General features: G+C 33.0%; 1 protein-coding gene across 4 annotated transcripts; it reads left to right on the top strand.

The window, feature by feature from the left end:
* The first annotated feature begins 1,971 nt into the window (after positions 1-1,971).
* Positions 1,972-17,997, top strand: LOC132730502 (transcription factor AP-4-like). 4 transcript variants are annotated; one of them, XM_060716458.1, is made up of 5 exons: positions 1,972-2,210; positions 7,832-7,985; positions 14,001-14,190; positions 14,518-14,714; positions 15,594-17,997. In XM_060716458.1, the coding sequence occupies exons 1-5, from the start codon at positions 2,122-2,124 to the stop codon at positions 16,131-16,133; spliced, it is 1,170 nt and encodes a 389-aa protein (XP_060572441.1). In that variant the 5' UTR covers positions 1,972-2,121; the 3' UTR covers positions 16,134-17,997. The 4 variants fall into 4 exon arrangements, with proteins under 4 accessions (XP_060572441.1, XP_060572440.1, XP_060572443.1 ...); XM_060716457.1 differs by having other exon boundaries at positions 1,988-2,210; positions 14,491-14,714; XM_060716460.1 differs by lacking the exon at positions 1,972-2,210 and adding an exon at positions 2,498-2,901 and having other exon boundaries at positions 14,491-14,714.
* The last annotated feature ends 7,767 nt before the right edge of the window (positions 17,998-25,764 follow it).

Below are 25,764 nucleotides of genomic sequence, written 5' to 3'. Positions count from 1 at the left end.
TACAAAACTGTTAAACCTATATTGGACAAACCACCATCCTTAACATTTTGGCAGAATTTTCTAGCTGAATGCAGTATAGACTTGATATGGAATTTTTGGACCAAGAAAACAAAGGTAGATTCAGAGTACAATAGTGATTTGATATGAATTTTTGGATTGAAAAATTAGATCTAAATAATATTGACTTGTAAAATTTGTTATTATTAGATAAATACATCTAAAACTAGACCACTATTTTTCTGTATGATATTGATCTAAACGATTTTGGTAATAGTTTATTGTTTGTTCTTTTTTTCTTGTTTGTTTGTTTAGTTATTTAACCACTTTATTACCACATGATAATTTTGTGAAAAATGGCCTTTTTCATTGAAAAGCCTCTCGTTACAAGTAACTATAAGAATTGTTTCAATAGTGATCAAACTTCCTGTTACCATGGCAACAAGGGGGCATCTTAAAATTGCCATAAATCACTATTTTGCATTGTTTTTTGCCATCAAAACTGATTCCAAAGTGCTGCAACTTTTCAAGTCAAAGGCTTTTCAGTGTTGGTTACATGTTACCCTATGATTGACCTGAGGTCATTTTTAGCCTCTCACAAGTCCTAAATTTTCCTTGGCGATAAGGGGGCTACCGCCCCCATCAAACCCCCAAATAGAAAGGGAGGAAAACCCCCATTGGCACCCCCTTGATGTATCTTTTTGATAAGGGGGCGGGCTGAAAAAGTGATCACCATTTTAAACTACATTTCTCAAACAAACACAAGTCTTTGCAGCCTAAGTAAGGCCTTTTTTCACAATTTGAGACTTCAAAGAGGGGGTGAAAAAGGCATTAAAAGGCGTGTATATGCGGGGATGGGTTAAAGGCACATTTATATTATATTGCCCAGGAAACAAATATTTTTAAGCCTCAGAAACAAATATATTTGACTTCTGTAGAAAGGGCAGGTGAAGCATGAATTTCATGTATAAATAATTAGTTTTAGAGAATGTTAAATGCTTGATACCCGAATAAAGAAACAAAAAATTGAACTAATTTGTCATAAAAGTAGCAAAATGTTCATCAAAGTAGCAAAATGTAAACAAAGTAGTATTTTGACTTCCATACTAAATACTAATTCACTATATTGAAAAAAACCAACATAATGAAAAAGATGGTTAAGGTAATTGGCCAATGAGTAACTTTTGGTATGCAACAAAAGTAAATCTACATAAAAATTTAAAAACAACTTTTGAGAAATAAAAGCATTTCTGGGCCTTAATGGGCCTTTAACAAATCACAGCGTATGATCCAATCAGACCAATGTAGTTTTCTTTAATAATCGACACCTTAATTACCGCTATTGAATTAAATTGAAACAATTCAATATAGCATGCCCTATAACATGTCTACTTATGTCTCTTAAATTACACCATACTTTAACAACAATTGACAACTATTTATAGACACAGCGTATAAGGTGCTGTCGTTAGATAGGTCTACATTCCAGACATTCTATCGCACTACTAAGAATAAAGGAGACGGAAAATATAAACCAAATTTATTAGCAAAAGGCAACGTATATAAGATTGTTTTCCGTATGAAACGGTAGATTATTTTACATTACAACGAATAACACCATCGATTGTTGCAAATACTTTATAGTTTTTCAACAGTTTTAATTTATTTTATGTAGTTATTGTAAATTCTCCCAACCTGGCGCTTGGCAAGCTGCCAAACAGCTGTTGATATGTTTGGCTGAGCTTTCCCGCGTCTTGCCAACAGACCACATGACCTCCCTGGGAAAAGTCATTGTATGCGCGAAAGAAAATAGTTCCGTGCCATTCTTTTTATTTTTTCCTAGTTTTGAGGACATAAGTTGATAAATGTATCCATATTTCCATAATAAATTGTTCCCCTTAATTTAATTATGAACGCTTTTTATATGCATATTAGATAAGAAAGAGCGGCAAAATAAAACGGGCACTTGGTTCAGTGGTGAATTAGAGACGAAGGCTTTCCCGCCAATTAATACTCATTCTTGTGTAGGCCACGACAACTTTGTAGTACGCTTGAATTATCTTCGGATTTTTGTCAATTTTTGCAAACTCCTGGATTTAACAAGTTTTGGAATTTATTAAGATCATGTCAGTTTATCATCGTTCTACTGCTAAAAGTCGGATTTTGCAAGAATATCGGAATAGGGAGGAAGAAATCGCTGCTGCATTGTCAAGGTGAGTCGTAGTAATTTCTACACACGCCGTCTCGACATAAACATTGTAGTACACATGTATATGTTAATTTGTATTGGCGTAATCTCAGTGTTGAGAATGAATTTAAATGGAAAGTTTACACAATATTATAGTTTAATAAATATCTTATCATATTTGCAATAATATATTTGTATTAAATACAGTTTTATGGCAAAAATCGTGATGCAAATGACGGCTTGTTTGGAGGTCTGGTCACATGTTTCAGAATGAAAACAAAGGGCAAGTAACTCGCCCAACGCGTCTTTCGCCATGTGGTGAAGACAAGCGTATTTTTACACTTTTTAAAGAAACTTTTGATGTAAAAGCATTATTAATTTAACAAGTTATATTGTTATTACAAACGATAAAAGAATCATCTGATATAAGTTTGTGACATCGGCTTACAACAAAAATGCTGAAAACATTGACATTTAGGAATGTTGGCGCTGTGCCAAAAATGGAGGCTCACCACGTTTCTCAATTCGTATACATCAAATGTTTCAACTATCTACGATGTTGTTCTGCGTATATCAGTGAACAATTTGACTCATTTGTTTACTTTTGAACATGAGTAATATTACTTAGATTTGGTAAATCTATAAACAGTAAAGTATTGTGTACATGGCTGATAAGTTGTATCAGCTGATGAACATCTGACTTTGAGTGTCCTCAGGTTGACCTAGTTATTCTTAGATATTTATCATAAAACAAATTAATTAATATGGACATTGATACAACTTCACAGGAGAACAATTTACTATAGTTTGTATTGTTTATTTTTGGTTGAGATAAAAAAAAAAAACAACATCACTTTAAAACAATTTATTAGAACAAATTTAAAAGTGATGAAAGATTAATAAAATTAATGTTGTAGGAAATCTGTTCACACAAGTATGGAACAGAATTAATGCATTTATTCTATCTTGCTTGATGACATTGGAACTTGCATTATGCATGATTCCATCTTGCTTGATGACATTGGAACTTGCATTATGCTTAATTCAATCTTGCTACATGACATTAGAACTTGCATTATGATTGATTCCATCTTGCTTTATGATATTTAAACGTTGCATTATTCTGGATTCCATTTTTCATTATTTCATTCAAACATTTTGTAGTGACCAATTCTTTCATTGAGTGATAACTATTAAACTGGAACAAACCATTTGGAATACTAAAATGTTAACGTCTTATACCTTTATGTATAAGGTACCTTTCTTTATGCTCTATACAAACTTATTACCGTTTAGTTTTTTTTGTATTATTTTTATGTAGAAGTCATTTAAAATTGACTATTTTTTGTTCTCTGGTGGGTTTTGTTAAAATGTGACTGTATTTGATTTACAGCTCGCATGGCGTGATTACTATTAGCTTTCGCTTATATCCATTATTCAGTGTTTATGCTTAATAAAGCTCGGTTGTCTGAGGCTTTGTGGATTATGTTTGATCATCTTACATTATGATAAACAATTTAAACAATGTCTACGATTTGTGAACTGTTAAGGGCGAGAACTATGTTATCGATATCAACGATTTTTTCCATGATTCGCCTATCATCGGAATTTTCCGTACATGTAAATATTACGGAATACCGTTAGGGCCATCGTGGTTATACGTTAAATACAGAACGCGACAATGCTATCAATACGTACCAAGCGCTTAATACATAAATTGCAGTGAAAAGAATATAAATACAAGTTAGTAAGGATTATGTAATATAATTTTATACATGTATATGTATACAGTCTAATAGAAAAAAATATGCTCGTAAACAGTTATTCATGGGGTAGTTATTACGTACAGTGGCGGAACAGGCTTTGGCTTAAGAGCTGCACCTACCCCTAAAGATACGTTGATGAGCTGGGATGGAATATATACGTGTAAGTTTTCATGCAATAGTGGTCATAGTGTACTCCCTTATCAAAACATATAATGCTGTCATCCAGTTGTTAAGCACCTGCCTAGGTACTGCGAATGCGAAGGTCTTTTTCTAATGACTTGACATTAAAAGCAAAACTTATTAATTGGCCTTTTAACTTAATAAATGTCTCAGAGTCACTAATAGTGGCGAAATAGGTATGTAACACATTTTAAATATACATGTATAATATGGAAAGAAGGAAGTTGTTTATTTTTGTGACATGTGCATAGTCAATTACAAATGTTGGGCATATGTGTGTCTGATTATAGATCAGGACATCCCGCACACACAACAACCATTTCACATACATTTTGTGCTTCAGTAATTATATTTTTATCACAGAAATTTATTGAATTCGTATAGAATTCTTCTAAATATGTTTTATTTACATAAAAACACATACACATAATGTATAGGATCTGCTTTCCTTATTACGGGTCAAGTAAAGTTTTGTGCCGTGTCTTTAAAAGAAACTTCCATATATATTTTTGTAAAATACACCCTATAATATGAATATTCATTACTTGCCCACTTACCAGTGTAAAGGCTATTTTAAGCCACAATTTTGTGTTGAAAGCCAAATGATATTTTATTTTATTTTACAAAAAATCAAGTTTTGTTACTGTACTATGTCGTAGGGCCACCGAGTCATACTAAGTGTGACTATTGTGTGTTTTTATTATTCTCGTGCGCAACTGGATACTGTGTCGTGGCACGAGTAACTAAGTTTTTGTGCCCGAGATAGTTAAGTCGTGGGAACGAGCAATAATATCGTAGCACGAGGGATCTATGTCACGGCACGAGTTGAGAGTTACTAAGTCGTTTAAGTCGTGTAAACGAGATTACTAGTCGTGCAGACGGATAAGTTAATAAGTTCCATTTTTAACTTAGAAATTTCTGTTTAGATTTACGTGGGCAAATTATCTTTGAAAATACTGAAGTGTTCACTTTGAACTTAATACATTGTCTTTTAGAAATCATAAGGCCCATAATCAGACATTAATTTTGACAGTTATAGCCCTTTGTTGGGACATTCCTATGACAGGATTTGGTCATTGTGTACCGATACCAAAGGGCCTGTTTACATTGTTTATAGTAACCATACTTGAGAGGGACCTTTTGTCCTGGGAAGGTTACTTTTCCATGGACCAGTAGACTATCCTATAGGATGTTGAGGTCAGGTAGATAAACGATGACACTTCATTGTAAAATCCTTGTCTGGATGAATGATTAAGAACAGAATAGCCGTCAGTTTATATACCTAAAAAGATCAGTAGATGCAACTACTCATTTTTAGGCAATTTGGTTCAGAAATCAGGGTCACAATGACGCTAAATCTTTGACCAAGTCAATAACTTGTTAAATGGCACTTTACGGGCAAGTTGAAGTTCAGGGGCATCCTTGTTAGGGAAATTCAATATAAATTTAGTGTAATCTTGATTGCGTTATTTATCTCGTTCGCACGACTTAACTTTCTCGTGGCCCGACTAACTTTCTCTCGTGGCCGACACTGTATTGTTCCAACGACTTATTCTATATCGTGCCCACGACTTAGTTAACTCGTGGCTCACGACTATGTTATCCTCGTTCCCACGACTTAATATACCTTGTGGGCACGACTTAGTAACTCGTGGCCACAAACATAGCTATTTCGTTCGCCTCGACTTAACTATCTCGTGGCCACGATTAGTAACCCGTGGCCACGACACAGTATCTCGTGCGCACGAGATAAATAAAAACACCACATGTCACCTTTGTGGCTCCTTAAGTTTGATAAAATTCAATTTACTTATTCACACACAGTTCAAAAGAAGTGTAAACAATTGTATAAGAGGTGAGTTTGCCCTTGTCAGGATGATTTATTAAGACATATATAACTTTTTTTCACGATGCTTGCGAATCTTTCAAAACACACACTTTGTCTGCTCGGCATGCGTGTTCTCTTGTTTTTCAGTAATTTACATGTTCAGTCTCCAACCTAAGCACTGTTTCTGTATACGCCCCTATATTTAAGCTGGACGTATACTTTGCCAAAAACAGGAATCATCCGGAAGAATAACGGGAGTGTTGCCGACAAAGCGACACCTGCTGTCATAATATGAACCACAAATTTTTTGCAATCGTATTATGATTACTGCTTAGTGCCGTACATGTCACTCGGACTATAATATCAGTTATCGTTGTCATCTTCGTTGTTGCAATTATATTGTATCAGTGAATATCATTTGAAAGCATGTGGAATGCAAGACCTCAATTCAGCCAATTATTGATCAAAATGAATGGTTATTTGACATAATGTCGGATATATAAGTGGCGATTTATAGCAAATTACGATTACAACCATGTTAATATAGTTTATAAGAATGTTATCTTAAACACAAAACATAACACGTTTGTCCTTAAAAAAAGAGTGCAATTAACATCTATAGATATTAAAATATGTGGTTTGATGGTTGTAGGAACACCACAGGTTGGCAATTACATGAAGTGATTCAGTAATTATTAGGGGCATGATTGAATTCAGCAACGCGGTTTTCTTGTCATAAAAGAACAGTATGAAGCAACCATTATGTAAGTTCCGATATCATAAAGCAAGATGGAATAAATGCATTAATTCTGTTCCATACACAAGAGATTGTTGTTTTTACTTCCATTCATATTAATTTACCAAGTTTTATTAGATGTACATTAAGAAAGAAAACTGTTGGATAATTTTAAAATAAAAATAAATAAATATGTATTTGCAAAAGTTATAGTTCATAATCATAGTGTGTCAAACTAGCACTGAGAAAATGCTTAGTATTACTGTTAATAATTGAGCATTGTGTTGACTATGAAGTAAGAACTTTTTCATGTTTATCATTCAGATTGGTATTTATATATGTGAGTTGACGATGATGCATTTTCATGTTTAAATTTATTCACATTTTGCACAAAGCATTTTTAAAAAATTGTTTTATTTTCAGTATGGGTAATTTTGTATTTAGTACCAACAAAAGTAATCTTTTTTCCTAATTAAATTATTAAAAAGCATATTGTTATTTCTGTATCATTGTTTAAAATTATAGGAAGAATTTGGAATATTTTGCTTTGAATTAACTATTATTGAAGTTTTTATTGAAGTTTAATTATTTAATACAATTCAAATTATTTTTACAATTAAAACTGATTAAAAGTCACTAAAATGTTTAAAAACAGTATCAACTTCATGACATTTATTGTCAATAAGAATTCAATAAGTATTTTGTGAGCCAAGACTTATTGGCAGTGTGCCAAAGTCCTCCCCTTCTGTCTATGAATAGATCAATAATGTTGAAACTGTTTAGTGTGACATTTTCTGGGTTTATATGCCAATATGTATTCATTAAAATCAGTTTGGTCTTTTTGCCAAAAATAAGTAAAAGATATTTTTAGGCATTAATAAGTTATATAATCAAAAAGAAAGAAGTACCTTTTTTATATAATTTTGAGAAACAGATTTCCCCAGTGATTGATTTCAATAGCAGTATTTGTGAAACTTGATATACACAAAGATATTTTATTGATTAATTTGGTATGATCCGCTAGTCTATGCACTTTAACTTTCAAGTTTTTCCTTTTGACAGAATAAAAATCAGATGCTGAATTGTCAACACATGTAAAGGCTATGAAATTGTAAATATTTGACTTTCTTCCGTAGGCAAATGAACCACAAGGCTGGACTTGAAAGTGAGAAGAGAATGCGCAGAGAAATTGCCAACAGTAATGAACGCCGTAGAATGCAAAGTATCAATGCTGGATTCCAACACCTAAGGACACTTCTTCCCCACACAGAGGGTGAAAAACTTAGCAAGGTATAGTTTAATTTAAATATTTTTTTTATAAAAAAAATAAAGGAATCAGCTTTTATTCGAAGAGAAAACTGGCTGTGTTTAAAACTTTTGGAGTTGAATTTGAGGTCAAAATAGTGTTTTTACAGCTGCTGTGGAAGTTAGCTTGGCAATTTTAAAAGAAAAGCTAGTTCTGCAATATACCAAGTTAAACATAATCAGTTGTGATGTGATAATTTTACAATAAACATATAATTCCAAGTTTCAGGTAAGCAAAGCTTTAATCCTAATATACATAATATTGTCTTGAAAAGTTATCCTGTATAGGTAATTTTTTGAGATTGTAGAATAATTCATTGATGAGTAAGAGGAAGGCACTGCCATGATTTATGCAGGAAAATAAACTTTTATCTTGAAGCACATTGAAACACCTGGCTTCACTGTAAATGATAACACAGAGAATTGATGCCAACTTTCTACTTTCAGTTATTTTGCTAGCTGTTGAATGTATTGTATTTTGGCATTTTGTACTTTGTGTGAACTTTGGCAGGTGGCCAAGATTCCATCACAGAGATATTTGATGGTATTTCAGGGCAATAATTCTTGTCTAGACACAGGCATTGTCTTTGGGAGAACAGTTGAAGCAGTTTGACAACATTGAAAAGGCGTTCTAAGGCTCAAAGACTGCTAAATATTACAGAATACTTTTTATAAGACTTCATACTTCAGAATAATTTTTAAAAGACTTCCTTAATTCTATTTATCTTCCTTAAATTTTCTGTCTTAAAAAAAACTGTAGTGAATAATGTAATACTTCCTTATTTCTTTTAAATTTAATCTTTGTCATGACTGTCTCACTAAATTCTCTATAATACTTGCAACAGGACAATGTCCGAAACATTGGTATATAATTTAATGAGACTATGCCATTGGTATTTAATGGAATTCCGTGCTAAATGCAGACTCATAGAATAGCTGTCTGATTTTAGCATTTATTTTGTTGTAATCTCTTAGATTAAGAATTGACATAACTGGTACTGGTCAATTTTACCACAAAGCAAGTCCATTACACATAGTTATTCTGGTGCCAGTTGTTTGTGAATCTCCATCATTTAACATAATCAGAAGCATGTATATGTATAATAATGTAAGTGTGTCAGTAGTAGGATCAATATATAGAGAGAAACATATGTTCACTTAAATTACATTATATGCTATGAATATGTGACAGCAGCTGGTGTAGAAAATGCACTTGACTATACTCTGAGTCAGAACAACTTCATACTGGTGGCTTTCTAATTCTAATCCTGAAATCCTTGATGTTTAAATAACCTTTGCAAAAGACAGCTCTGTATATAAAACAGGGCATGTATATGAAATATATTTGTAAAGATATAATGATAACCGGATGTGGTTTTATGTCTTCAGCCTAATTATTCATTGAATGATGATCTTAACAAATGTGAGGTAGAAAGAGGCACTTACCCTGGCTGTGATTGTTTTTATAGGTTGGTTACTTTGATCTTGGAAGGATGAAGAAGTGTAGTAATTTATGAATGAAATATTCATGAGAAATGATGTCAAGGGTACTTAGTAGTGATAAATGTATTCATTATGTTGTTATAGATTGAAGATAAAAACGTATTGCCAATATTAGCATAATATTTGAATGAATAATATTATATATACTGAATTGTCATACAATTTGTAACAATGTTTAGAAAGGAATGGTGATTGATCTAGTCTTGTTCAGAGAAGGCAATCTAATTGTTATCATATGCAATCTTTTTTCTTTTCTTTTTAATTAAAATTAGCTGCATGTAATTGGATGGTGAATTACATGGCACATGTGATTTTGATTTACAAGCAAAACATTGATTATATAAACTTTCTCCAGCCCTTATTTTCCAGGGGAAAGATCTTGTTAATTAAGTATTAAATTAATTGTTTTTCTTCGATTATGAAATTTAATTAATGATTCTGTAAAACTTTCAAGTTTCTTTATGTTGATTTTACAAATATTTTATTCAGTTTACCATAAATGTTTTAGGTTTATTCACCAGATGTTAGAGATACTGTACTGAAAGGGCAAATACTGTCTGGATGTAATGTCATTTTTATTTTTGGCAAATTGTAAAAAGACATTTAACAACCGGATACATATTTATAACACCTGTTTAACTGGCCATGCTAGACACAACATGGTTCACCTTACAGTAACCTTTCTACTGGCCTACTTAGCTTTACGCGGACATAATCAAGCTGTGTACATGATTCAGGTGGCCAGTTTATTTAGTGTGTCCAGTAAGAAAGTCAAAATTAAATCGAAGAAAATGTACATTTTGTATCATATAGTAAGAGCTTTTTATGGATTTTACAGTACTGTAACATCAAATGGTATTTATATTTAACAAGAAAAAAAATCAAATGTTGAAAAAAAAAGTTATTTTTATATTCGTTTTCTCCAAGTTGACCCTGGCCTATAAAAGTTACGAAACAAAACATTAGTAAATGTGAGTGGGCTAATACAATATATACAGTCGAACTTCGTTCGCTCGAACTCGGAGGGCCTGTGCAAATTTGTTCGAGCGATCGGTAGTTCAGGCGAACCGAGGTTGAACAATGATTACATAGAACATAGGCTTAAGGTTTTCCAGCTTATATCGGTCAAATGATAAATACGTCAATAAAACTGTTATTAGTACATCTGTTTGTCGAATACGTCATATTAAGAATTATTATCCTATTGAAAACACTATTAATGGTGCACGGTGTTAATCTATATTCATGCATATTGTAATTGGTTGAGTTCGATCGGGCGATCATTATCCAAACTGTGAACAGTGTTCAAGTTTATTATGGGATGAATTTTATTTTAAACAATGAATCGATAAAATATAAAAAAAAAACAACATTTTACAGCAGAATCTATTTGTAGTCATTTACTAAAATAAACACACATACAAGTATCATTCTATAAATAGATTACACTGTTACAATTCACGTTACATGAACCACGGTTGTAATTAAAGCCGTCCGGGTAAACGTCATTTACTTATTTATTTACTTTGGGCATTTCAGGAGTTACTTTCTTTTTATCGTTACTAAAGACTGCAGATAAACAATTGTATCATAACAAACAAATCGGTAAAACACCTTTTATTTTGTATCAATTAACCATAATTGCTTTTGTCACGATCACGAGGTGTTAAAAGCATGTGTCGCCGACTGTCAATTATTTAGAACATGTTGACCCGCAACTTTTTTTGTCTGTTTGAGTTCGACCGAAAAGGTGTGATTTACACTATATTTCTGCCGAAGGGACCGGAGATCAGGTTCGAGAGTTCGAGCGATGGGTGTTAGTGATCCGAGGTAGAACAGTATATATTATATAGGAATTTTGCCGGGACTTGGCGATGAGTTCGAGCGAAGGGAGGTATTCGAGCGATCCGAGTTCGAGCGAACGAAGTTTAACTGTATATATATATATATTGTGGTGGTGTAATCTGGAACAATATTTAAAGAGACAATATTCCAAGAGTTACAGCACTCCTTTAAAATTCATCTTAAAGAGGTTTATATAATAACTTTCATTCATGGAGAAATTTGATCAGTTTTCCTGTAATAGAAATATAAATATAGACCCATTTATTGCTTTCATTTGTATGTATCCATTTTTTTGTAACTTATGATTTTAATCTGTGGTTGAGGAGTGGAAGAGATTGATAACAGTTAATTTTCCTCAGGGTGTGGTGTTAATATAAAATTCCCAGAGATAGACGAAGCTGATTTAATGGCAGCAATTATTTCCATTTTTAGATCGTAAGTTCCATGTGATATGAATAATTTTAAATTTGAGTTTAAATGTAAAATAACAAATAATCATGATTGAAAGTAAAAAACTGAAATAAATTATAATTTTATTGTAATTATGTAATATCAAAGTTTCAGTTAATGAGTAACAGTCTTGGGAAGTTTAAAGCACACATCTTTTCTCATAATAGGACTATAATAATGCAGATGATATGCACATGAAATCTAAAATGCCCTGGGTTTGTTTTTTTTCTCACGGTTTTATAGTAAAGACAGGTTACCCTTTTCCCACAGTTCAGAAACCAAAATATTTGTGATGGTAGTTAAAATTTAACATACAGGGAATTGGTGCTAGGTCATGACCTTACAAGACACAGGTTTCTATAACCTCAATTGTGAATTTGTTTATGTGATGATGAAATAAGCACCATTTTCTCTTGTGTTATTGTTTATATGCTAACAGTGCATGCTAGGTGACAGTTTTGACTGTTTTTTTTTATCATTTTATGGCAGAAGTAATTGTTATTTATTGATATTGATATTTTCTATGCAATTACACAGTTGGTATTTGGTGGCCAGCCAAGTGTCTGACCTATTGACCACTATATAAAGTAAATTACTTTATAGACTGTTATCTTTTGAATTACAATAAAGTCATTACTTTCCATTGAATTTTAACACGTTTGTATCCTACTATAATGGCTAATTGCTTACATAATTAAGTTTATTATTCCTTATTATACATGTATATTGCTTTTCGCAATACTGCTGATCAAAACAAAATATCAAAATCCTGTAAAGTTGATAATTTCAAAGTTCAAAGAAGGAATGTGTTTGTTATGGTGTCTTGTTCCAATATATTTTCTTTAGATTGAATGCAAATATTTCATCCTCTAAAGACTGAAGTATCATAATGATTGACATGTCAGAATAATAAGAGCATGTAATTGATTTTCTGTCTGAATTCTTGCCTTGTTAATATGTCAGTAACATTTTCCCTTCTGATTGTTTAATGACAAAAGTGCTCTCTACTCAATTAGAGAAAATCACTTAGTGGAAACCGAAATCTTATTGTAACACTGTTGTGTGTACTGTTTTACAATTATGTGAGGAGCGTGAAATCTTTCACACTGTAATGATGTGAATTGAAACGTGTGACATGGAATACAAAAGCTAAACAATTAGGGACATTTATAGGCTGATCAATATGAAATGGCCCTGTAAGTCACCTGTCATGATATTTGTTTGGCCTTTTTGAAAACATTTGAGGGAAAAATAAAAGACTGCTAATAAACATAAAAAAGATAATTAGTGTATGAAAGATTATATCTATCAGTCATATTGATAGTGATCTATGAATTGATTTATTTATTGTTAATCAGCTCTTGTCTATGAAGTACTTGTATATTGATATATATGGTTATGTTTTTATAGAAGGTCAGCAGATCTTATGTGCCTGCTTCAGTGGTATATAAAACAGTAAAGGGTGTTTGCAACCTTCTTTTGTCTGAAATATCGCCAAATTACCAATTTATGAACATGATTCATTGTTGGCCAGTCTCAAGCAGATATTAATGTTTTTAAAACAAGAGATATGTTTTCATTATAAGACATGATTATTAAATGTCTCAACATTTAAAATGAAGTTATTTTTGCTTGTTGTATTTACTGAAATTGTAAATCGCAGCTCATTAGATGATAGTATTTTCAAGAGCTATTTAAGAGGGATTTCCTTTGATATATGACTGTAAAAACAGTACTGTTTGTAAACAGAGGATCTGGACCAATGGAGAGTATGATTAATTAACTGCCTTGTAAATATTTAATGTGGACAAGCTGAAGCCATTGTCAATTATTCAGTATTTAAGTAAAGGCCTGGACTATTAGATCATTGTTTATTACCAATAGCATGCAATATTATCTAACCCACTGAGGTAACATGCAAAGTAAGGAAGGAGAATAAATGGTATGGAATGGACATGTTGAATAGAGTATTTATTAAAACAAATCTAAGATCATATTGTAATGTGCTTGTTAAATGCTATAAACGATATTATTAACCATATTTGCCACTAAGGATTACCAATTCATTATTGTATGCATCATCCATGTATGAAAAAAAGTTGGATATATTATAAACATAAATTCTATAACTATAAAAAAAATTCTATGGTTTGCGCTTTTTTCAACAGTTAAATTAATTTTTTTGTGCTCTTTCTATTTAAGGCTGCCATTCTACAGCAGACAACAGATTTTATCAGAAACATGCAACAGGAAAAGGCAAAGATTCATGCCCAGAATGCTTACTACAAGCGCTTGCTAAGTGAAGTAAGTCGACGGTGTAACATTGACCTAGAAATGGATATATCGTTATGTGGAGGGTCGCCTCCGTTAAAACGGAAAAAGCGAGACACAGGTATGTTGCTTTTCACCAGAAACTGATCTGTGTATTTCAGATCAATATATTTTAAAACATGTATTGCCAGTATTGATCACAACAAAAAAAGGTCACTTAATTGTTCAACGTATAGAACATTTATTACTGTTTTCCATTATTTTTATGGCTTTCAATCAGTTGAATTCTTCTTGTTTTCAATACTAAAAGTGCTTGAGTGGCTGTGTCCTAGTGAAAACTGAACTTTAGGTTTGATCTGCCTTTTTCCTATGGTAAAATTCTCCATTTAAAGAGTTTTTTTCCCCCATTACACAATTGTAGAATCATCAGATGAAGGTATTACTGCAGATTTTGAAGAATGTAAATATGAAGATGTGAGAAGAGAGGTGATGGAACTACGACAGAAACTGGAGCAAGAACGACAACTACGCATGGTCCTTGAGTTGAGGGCACATACCCTTGAGTCGCATCATTATGCTGAAAAATTACAACACGCAAACCATGTTGAGCAACAAGTACATTTGCCATCTGTTCCTATGGAAAAGGTATAATTTTAATGAAACATTGATTAGTAAAGTGATTGATATAGGTTTTCTTTAGATATACAGTATATTGACTAGAATCTGTCAAAGATTATTAAAGACATGTAGTGTACCTACCCATTCAGTTACATGTTAACAAAGAGATCAAAGGGAATTCTTTGCCTGAAAGGTTGGTATGAGATTTCTGTAGAGCGGTATATTGTGATTGGATTCCTTTTTGTTGGCCTTGAAATCATGAATACTGGGTTTATTCTAACTTGCAGCTCTTGATCATGTATGCTTGCCAAGATTTGTAGCGCTTAATTAGTAGTGTAAAAATATTGTTCAAAAACAAGCCAATCTATATAGTAAACTATCAGTGACATATATCAACTTTAACAAGTTGACACCATCTGAGCTTTAATACTGATTAAACAGTCCTGGCGAAGATCCATTAGTGTATTAATACACTCCGCAATCATGGCAGTCATCCAAAACCTGAGCTTTTAGTTGCTTTGATAACATACTAGGGCTATATATCATAATCTGTTTTGAAATTTAAGTCTGGTTTTATTTAGTGAATGAAGTCGCTAGTATTTCTTTTGAATGTTAAAAGTAAGGTATGTAAAGGGTTGATTTCATGTCATGATAGTAACTCAGGCATGAAATAGACTGTAAAACCTCCGAAAGACATATGATAGCTTGTCTGAAGTTCATTAGGTCAGACTTGAATGATTGCCGATTCGAGGTGTGAGAAATGTTTATTAATTTACATAATGTATGGTCTTCAAACACAAACAAATCATCCTTTATTCAAACCTGAAAATTTGCTGTATCTTTCTTGTGTTAGTTAATATCTTTAATAGTTTATATCTTTAATCATTATGCTTATTTTGTTTGTAGCCTGTATCTGTGACAGAAGAACCTAAACGAGAAGAACAAGGGCCGGCTCTGCCACTGTGTGCTGACCACGAGAATGATCATCCATCATCATCACCTACTAGACCTGAGCCAGTAGATACTCCAAGCTCCATGTCCCGCAGGAACTTGGAAACCATCGTAGAAGCCATACGCCATCTAGAAGGGGAGAGTATTAAAAACGATCAACAGTATTCCGCCCCAATTTCATTGTCACAAGCAGAGGCATTGCATCCAAAAATGTATATTCACCACAGTGAGGAGAGTGAAAATTCATGTGACGATTTAAGATCGGAAAGTTCGGGACGGGATTCTCCGTCAGCTCACCACCATCATAATTATGTCAGACTACAAAGTGCACAAAACTTACAACATGTGTCGTCTCCAAAACTAACATCATCTAGTGTTGTAATGACCAGTTCTAGCTATTCAGACAAATACCCTGCAGTAACAAATGTTCTACAAGGAAATTCAGCACAATTACAAATGTACTACAGACCAGGTGTTATTGTACAGAATTCTTAACGAAAGATGATGAATATCATGAAAAAAAGTATTGTAAAATCATTCATTGAAACTTATTTATTTCGCATCATCTGTCATTCATTATAAAAAACTGTCTTGTTATGTTGTTGTTATATATTTTTCATGTGTACATACAGACAGGATAATTTCATACATATAATATCATATCATACATTTCATTAGCCAGTATGAAAAACAAATTTGACTTATTTTGGAAAACTTAAAAAAAAATTGAATTTCAATAGATGCAACTTTACAAAAAATAGTCCTAATTTTAGATATTATTCATGTTTAAAATTTTTTATTTTTTTGGAAGTTGTTCAAAAAAAGTTATTCATTATCATAAATATTCGTATTTCATGTAATACTATATTTCGTATGTCGTCACTGCCAAATTCCAAATATTACGATGAACTATTAGTGCTTTATTGTGAATGTATATTGTAAATACTGGTGATATTTAATTTATATGTGCATCAGACATGTTTGTTGAGAAATTGAATTTGTTAATGTTTTTAAGTATTAGTGAAAGTTCAAATCAAATTATCAGTGTGTGTTGAAATATTGTTACAGTCCTGTCTGTAAGTGGTCAATTTTGTATATGTCAAGTTTTGTTGATACTTTTGTTTTTGATCATGTTTGTTATATATATAAAGGCTCAATTATTGTTTATATGTATGTATTTGTATACAAGTATTAAACTATTAAGATTTTTTTGTTATTGACAATGATTAGAATTGTTTAAGACTTTTCCTTTTTGTGATGGCTTCTGTGAAATTAATGTGTGAACATAGGTAATTTAACTTAAAAATCAATGAAGAAAAACAAAATAAATACCTTTAAAAAATGAAAACTTGTAAACCTTTTAGTGATTTAGATCTTTCTATATAGGATAAGTATGAATTCATACAGTTATGTCATAGTTTTGAAACAATGAAACTTAAAATGGTAATGTTTCTTATCTTGTTGTCAAGGTTGTCATTATTTTCTATGAATGTCTATTTTGATAAATGGTAAGCTTATAAGACATATGCCTTATTTACACTACCAATACCCCTTCAACCTGATAAAAACAATAAATAATTGAAATTTTATGAAATACAAGCAGTTTTACCATTTTGTTTGAATGAAATCTAAAACAAGGAAGCATTTGATGTTTGAATTAGAAATAATTTTATGTTTGTTTGTTTTGTTTTTTAATAGAAAAAAAACAAACATTTTCAGCTGAAGACCTTTAAATACAATGATTAAATTGCATACTGTAACCTAGCAACTTACTATTATCAGTTTTGACCTTTATAACTTAGACTTAACTCAACACAATGTACATGTTTTTGAGTTTTTCAAGTGTGACAGTAGTTTTATATATTTGATGACTGGAAATGATAGATACATGTATATTTAATGTTTTACCATTATTTGATGCTTGAGCCATGACTTCAAGAAGAAAGTTTCATTCTCGACTGTTATTTTAAAAGATCAACCAAAAATCTTTATATCAGTATTTAAACAATAATCCTATTCATAGAAGTAAAACATTTTTAAAAAACGCAGCTGAAAGCTGAATATAGTAAAACAAAGCGGTTTATGTTTGGTGGATATTTATGTGTACTAAATTGACAAAAGTGAATGTGTTAGATATTATTCAGTGTTGAAGAGATGTGATATTTTGTGAAGTACATGGCCAGCGTCCAAGTCAATGCCAATCAATGCAAAGAAAGTTATGACACACTGTGTGATTTACACTGTTGTGACATTCACTTTTATCAGTTGTATATAGACACTTTCTAATTGTATTTATCGTGTAACTGGTTAAACATGAATACCTGGAGAATACTGTAAACATGAAAGTTTTTTTTTTAAGGAATAAACACATTTTTACAAGGCTTAAGGGTTTGCTATGATTAAGTAGTAACAAAAGGTAGAGAATGTGATAATAAAAATCCTTGTTAATATAGAGCTGACGTACATTGCCTTAAAACACTTAATGAAACTACCAAACCTTTGTCACATGGTACTTCTACAATACTTAGTAATAAATTATGGGAAGTAAACATCAAAATATTTACAACTGTCAGAGTAATTTTTGATAAAAAAAATTTAGCAAGTGACTTTTTTTCTCAAGACCTGTGACTTGTACAACTTGTAGTATGATAAAGCAATTTGTTTGATATTGATTACTGGTTTTTCAATTAGCAAGTTTTATTTCATTGCCAGTAGGCAATACCATATGCAGCATTTTACATTAAATACTTTAAAAGAAAATATAGGGCATAAATCTTCGTAAAAAATACTTTTGTTGTTTCCAGTCTTCGCCTTAATTTTTTATCAGCACTAGCCCAGTCGGGCTAGCAGCTTACAAATTTCACTAGCCCGAACACATTTTAACAAGCCCGAGCCAAAATGGTATTTTTTGCATACATTATGTACAAAAATAACACTTTCTATATGTTTTATATACCATTTAACATTATTAAAATATCAACTAATCAACTTTCATTATTATGCCCCCATTTTGAAAAAAAGGGGGTATATTGCTTTGCACTTGTCGGTCCGTCGGTCCGTCGGTCCGTAGACCAAATGGTTTCCGAGTGATAACTAAAGAACCCTTAGGCCTAGGAACTTCAAACTTGGTATGGTGATTGGTCATGACCAGTAGATGACCCCTATTGATTTTGGGGTCAAGGGGTCAAAGGTCAAGGTCACATTGACCTTGAAAGCAAAAAAGGTTTCCGATCAATAACTAAAGAACCTTAAGGCCTAGGAACTTCAAACTTGGTATGGTGATTGGTCATGACCAGTAGATGACCCCTATTGATTTTGGGGTCAAGGGGTCAAAGGTCAAGGTCACATTGACCTTGAAAGCAAAAACGGTTTCCGATCAATAACTAAAGAACCTTAAGGCCTAGGAACTTCAAACTTGGTATGGTGATTGGTCATGACCAGTAGATGACCCCTATTGATTTTGGAGTCAAGGGGTCAAAGGTCAAGGTCACATTGACCTTGAAAGCAAAAACAGTTTCTGATCAATAACTAAAGAACCTTAAGGCCTAGGAACTTCAAACTTGGTATGGTGATTGGTCATGACCAGTTGATGACCCCTATTGATTTTGGGGTCAAGGGGTCAAAGGTCAAGGTCACATTGACCTTAAAAGCAAAAACGGTTTCCGATCAATAACTAAAGAACCTTAAGGCCTAGGAACTTCAAACTTGGTATGGTGATTGGTCATGATCAGTAGATGACCCCTATTGATTTTGGGGTCAAGGGGTCAAAGGTCAAGGTCACATTGACCTTGTAAGCAAAAACGGTTTCTGATCAATAACTAAAGAACCTTAAGGCCTAGGAACTTCAAACTTGGTATGGTGATTGGTCATGATCAGTAGATGACCCCTATTGATTTTGGGGTCAAGGGGTCAAAGGTCAAGGTCACATTGACCTTGTAGGTAAAAACGGTTTCCGATCAATAACTAAAGAACCTTAAGGCCTAGGAACTTCAAACTTGGTATGGTGACCAAATGGTTTCCGAGTGATAACTAAAGAACCCTTAGGCCTAGGAACTTCAAACTTGGTATGGTGATTGGTCATGACCAGTAGATGACCCCTATTGATTTTGGGGTCAAGGGGTCAAAGGTCAAGGTCACATTGACCTTGAAAGCAAAAACGGTTTCCGATCAATAACTAAAGAACCTTAAGGCCTAGGAACTTCAAACTTGGTATGGTGATTGGTCATGACCAGTAGATGACCCCTATTGATTTTGGGGTCAAGGGGTCAAAGGTCAAGGTCACATTGACCTTGAAAGCAAAAACGGTTTCCGATCAATAACTAAAGAACCTTAAGGCCTAGGAACTTCAAACTTGGTATGGTGATTGGTCATGACCAGTAGATGACCCCTATTGATTTTGGAGTCAAGGGGTCAAAGGTCAAGGTCACATTGACTTTGAAAGCAAAAACAGTTTCTGATCAATAACTAAAGAACCTTAAGGCCTAGGAACTTCAAACTTGGTATGGTGATTGGTCATGACCAGTTGATGACCCCTATTGATTTTGGGGTCAAGGGGTCAAAGGTCAAGGTCACATTGACCTTAAAAGCAAAAACGGTTTTCGATCAATAACTAAAGAACCTTAAGGCCTAGGAACTTCAAACTTGGTATGGTGATTGGTCATGATCAGTAGATGACCCCTATTGATTTTGGGGTCAAGGGGTCAAAGGTCAAGGTCACATTGACCTTGTAAGCAAAAACGGTTTCTGATCAATAACTAAAGAACCTTAAGGCCTAGGAACTTCAAACTTGGTATGGTGATTGGTCATGATCAGTAGATGACCCCTATTGATTTTGGGGTCAAGGGGTCAAAGGTCAAGGTCACATTGACCTTGTAGGTAAAAACGGTTTCCGATCAATAACTAAAGAACCTTAAGGCCTAGGAACTTCAAACTTGGTATGGTGATTGGTCATGATCAGTAGATGACCCGTATAGATTTTGGGGTCAAGGGGTCAAAGGTCAAGGTCAATGTGACCTTTTAATTAAAAACGGTTTCTGATCAATAACAAAAGAACCCTTAGGCCTAGGAATTTCAAACTTGGTATGGTGATTGGTTATGACCAATCAGATGACCCCTATTGATTTTGGCGTTAAGGGGTCAAAGGTCAAGGTCACATTGACCTTGTAGGTAAAAACGGTTTCCGATCAATAATGAAAGAACCCTTAGGCCTAGGGACTTCAAACTTGAGATGGTGATTGGTCATGATCAGTAGATGACCCCTATTGATTTTGGGGTCTAGGGGTCAAAGGTCAAGGTCACATTGACCTCTTAGGTAAAAACGGTTTCCGATCAATAACTAAAGAACCCTTAGGCCTAGGAACTTCAAACTTGGTATGGTGATTGGTCATGACCAGCAGATGACCCCTATTGATTTTGGGGTTAAGGGGTTAAAGGGCAAGGTCACATTGACCTTGTACGTAAAAATGCTTTCCGATCAATAACTTAAGAACCCTTATGCCTAGGAACTTCAAACTTGGTATGGTGATTGGTCATGACCAGCAGATGACCTATTGATTTTGGGGTCAAGGGGTCAAAGGTCAAGGTCACATTGACCTTGTAGGTAAAAACGGTTTTCGATCAATTAACTAAAAACGCTTAGGCCTAGGAACTTCAAACTTTGTGTGATGATTGGTCATGACCAGCAGATGACCCCTATTGAGTTTTAGGTGAAGGGGTCAAAGGTCAAGGTCACATTGACCTTTTAAGTAAAAACGGTTTCTGATCAATAATTCAAGAACGCTTAGGCCTAGGAACTTCAAACTTGGTATGGTGATTTGTCATGACCAGCAGATTACTCCTATTGATTTTGGGATCAAGGGGTCAAAGGTCAAGGTCACAATGACCTTGTAAGTAAAAACGGTTTCTGATCAATAACTAAAGAACGCTTCGGCCTAGAAACTTCAAACTTGGCATGGTGATTGGTCATGACCAGCAGATGACCCCTATTGATTTTGGGGTCAAAGGTCAAGGTCACATTGACCTTGTATGTTAAACGGTTTCCGATCAATAATGAAAGAACCCTTAGGCCTAAGAACTTCAAACTTGGCATGGTGATTGGTCATGACCAGCAGATGACCCTATTGATTTTGGGGTCAAGGGGTCAAAGGTCAAGGTCACATTGACCTTGTAGGTAAAAACGGTTTCTGATCAATTTACTAAAAACGCCTAGGCCTAGGAACTTCAAACTTTGTTTGATGATTGGTCGTGACCAGCAGATGACCCCTATTGAGTTTTGGGTCAAGGGGTCAAAGGTCAAGGTCATGACCAGTAGATACTTTATAACCCTTATAAATTGTTTGATCACTGGGTCAGAAGTCATGCATAATAACCTTATCACATGACTAATTGGCTGCTGATAGGGGGCATACATGTTTTACAAACATATCTTGTTTAAATAAGATTTTAGAAGAGTTTAAACTACATATGAAAAGAAGATATTTTGATATCCACAGACACTGAAAAAAATTGTTTAAAAACTGAAATACTGTTCTCCTCGTTTACTGTAACCATGTCGGCTGATACATGCATTGACAACATATTTATATTCCCATTTCGTATTACTTTTATTTTTTTGGTGTGTTCCTTTTTGGCTTAGTGCCTTCAAAATACAAGAGAAAAGACGTATTGTGAAGCATGAGATGATGCCTAATAAATGTCTAACAATCAATAATATTTCATATAAGTGTTTTAAGTTCAATAAAGCTGCAAATAATTTTTAGGGCCAAAGTGGTTAACCCATCAAAATCTAGAGTAAAATGAAAATTCTGGGGTGAAATTTATAAAAAGAATTTGCATTGTTTTGTTATCAAATTTCATTGCCTTCTAAAAAGTTCCTTTCTTTACATAAATCAGACTGACTTGTATAATAAAATATTGATTCAATGTGAAATAATACAAAACTTGCTCTGTAAAGGCAGGCTTCCCTAGACTAGGGTTTGTTTAGGTTACACAGCAAATTAATGACAAGACTCATTTTTGTTGTTGCTGACATGTTGTTGTTTGAATGTGTCACATTCTTTTACAATCAGCTACATGGTCAGCATGAGGCTTTATTCATACTCTATTTCTACAGACTACATTTTAGTGCCGTTCTTTGGTTTTGATTATTTATGATTGAAATTAGAATTAATGAAAAATAAATATAATAGAATTAAAACTTTTATACACAAAGAATTAGTCTTTGAGGAAATTGTCCGAAACTGTAAACTTGGTACGAAAATATTGAGTACAAAACTGCAGATGGCAAGGGAGAAATATGTTTTCCAATAACTAAAGTGGCAAGTACAACATTTTTCTTTATTTTGTAGCAAAAACCTTATAATATATGTCTAAACAAATTGAATATTAGGTTAAGTCCTACGATGATTACATCAAATTTAACTTTATCAATAATTTCATTTCAGAAACTCCCAAGAGTTACCTTCCCTTTTTACTCGATGTCACTTCCTGCTATTTTCGTTTTCAACTTACAGCAGTGTTGACAATAGTACTTTTAGTTTTCCATCCAATTCAGCAGAAATATATTGTATTTTCATAAAGCCAAAACATTGCTATCTTGAGCTCTGCATATTTCCAACATTTTCTTAATTTGGATATGAAAAAAGCCCTCGACCAGACGGGCTACCAGCTTGGAATTTTCACTCGACCACCCGCAAATTTACTCGACTAGGTCGTCGGTCGAGTGGGTTAAGTCGAAGACTGTGTTTCATCTACATTAATCCTATGTAAATTGTTTAATCAATAAATTTTTGTTATTTGTGTAGATAATTTTTTTTTTTTGGAATGGAATAAATATAAGATGCAGCTATTTTTGTTTTAAGTATTCCTAAATATATTTTGTTTATTCTGTTTTTTCTTCGTAAAGAATTCCTGATAGAAACACGAGTATAGTTTTATATTCAGAATTCAGTTTGTATGTTAAATATGAAAGAAATTGGATTTGTTTTTAATTTTTTTACAATCTTTGAGTTTATTACAAGGAAATATGTTGTCAAATTGTCTTAATTGTTAAGTCCTTTATTCGTTGATAAATTGTATTCAGTTATCATTATCAACTGTCATTTTTCATATTCATGTTTCACTTATTTTATCTAAGATTTTTTTTCCAGAAACTAGTCATTTGCATTGATACAAAAAATTGTTTGAACTTTTAAAACAGGTTTTGGGGAAAGGATATTAGAACGTAAATTTAAATGACAGGTTCTTATTATTTTCAAGTTAAATCAGGTTTTAAAAATTTGACTTTTTCATACAAAAAGCCCAAGATCTTTTACTGGTTTTTGTATTTATTAAGAAGTTGTGAAGTTTGATGCTTTAAGTATAGGGTAAGAAAAGAAATTTGTCAGTTTACTAAGCTTATTGATAGTTTTAACTGTTAATCATTATGTTCTTGTTCTGTATGTTCATTTATCATTAGTTGAACTTGGATCACATGATCATGTTAGTAATTGTCACGTGATCACATCAATCACGTGATTTCTGTATGAATGGATTATCAACATAATTATAAACATGTACATTTTTTTTCTATCAGATCACCCATTATGTACATACAAATCTCATATTGATCACAACTTATTTATATTTGACTTGTTGAAGTTTTACTGTGTTATATTGTATAAAGTACTGTATGAATGTAATGTGCAAGACGCTATTTTTCCTCTCTTGAATACAAGCTGCTTAAAATCAACAATCCCATGTTTCCAAATAGCAGAATTGTTGATTTTTTGTGGCCTGTTCTTTAGATATTACACACATACTTATATATATATACAAGCTATATAATAGTTAGAGACTGGTTGCCCACAGAGGTCATTATAAAGGAAGATATTTCTTGGGTCAACCAGTTGCAGTCTTTTCTCTCAGCGTCGATTGTACCTATCTATGCTTTCAATGTTAAACACCAGTTGTTGATAAAAAATATTTCCCATCAATAGTTCATTGATATGTTAAAACAAAAGAGGAATTTTTTAACTATTATACTATTATAAGATTTTATGACTTTATAAATCAATGTTGACAAAAATGTTAATGACGTTCGGTATATAATATGTTGTTGTTTTTTGTCAATGACTGGTGTATTTTGACCAATTTGGTTGTCAAACCTAGTGCTATTTGACATAGGTAAAACTATACGATGTCCTAAGAGATAATCTGTTCAAATTGAATAAAAAGAGATCCTACCTAACTTTACCTTTTTATTCAGAAGCGACAAGCTAAAGAACTCAAAAGTATTCATAAGACTTGAAATGCTACATTTTCTATGCTTTTTGATATTATCTCGTGTGAAGATAATTTCTGTTGAAATTGACACCCTTACAATGAAGCTAAAGAAATATTTGCTACGTGTAAACTTTTAAAAAATTAACTATTGAAGATGAATGTATAGACAGATCTTTTTATCAATATTTGAACAGTTCATTCATGTAAAGCCACGTTTATCCTTGCTGGTCTCCTCGGTCATGTGATAGTTTTATCTATGATCAAACTTCCTTATGTATGCTTATGTTAACAAGTATGCATTCGTGAATAAATAAACGTTGTGAAAGTATGAAAGAGACTCCGTAGTTTTCCATAGTTTTCCATTTAATGAAAGCCCGTATTGTACTACAAACCCTGAGAGTTATTGATCCCCCAAGACTGCTAATGTCCTCAAACATCAGCTAATCTAATAATGTCAAATTGATCTTGTTTAAAAATAGGGAGTGTAGTATTGAAGTAATAAACTTAACGTAGAGAGGGAGTGTCTGGCAGCTATGAAATAGACCGACTTTATTGGTACTTTAGTTACATAATAAAACGTCACCGCTTTAAAAATAAATGGGTAAAGTTTGCTGCTTAAGATACCGGGCTCGAAAGTAAATGAGCACAGTTAATTTTCACTAGTGTTGGAATGAACAAATAACGAGTAACTCGGCCATTTCCGGCCAGCTTAGCGACCAGGAAGGTAACTCGTTAACAATTGTAAAGTAAACCTAAGTGGGAAAGTTAACACTTGACCCTTGACAAGTATTTTCCCCGCAATAGAAAAAAACTAATAAAACTGCACGTTTTCAATAAAGTGCACATGCACTAACGAATGACTCTT

This window comes from Ruditapes philippinarum, unplaced genomic scaffold, assembly GCF_026571515.1.
Source record: "Ruditapes philippinarum isolate M1 unplaced genomic scaffold, ASM2657151v2 ctg521_1_1_1_1, whole genome shotgun sequence".
NCBI lineage: Eukaryota > Metazoa > Mollusca > Bivalvia > Venerida > Veneridae > Ruditapes > Ruditapes philippinarum.
Note: the sequence above shows the minus strand (reverse complement) of the source record. Positions and strands in the feature narration are given on the sequence as shown.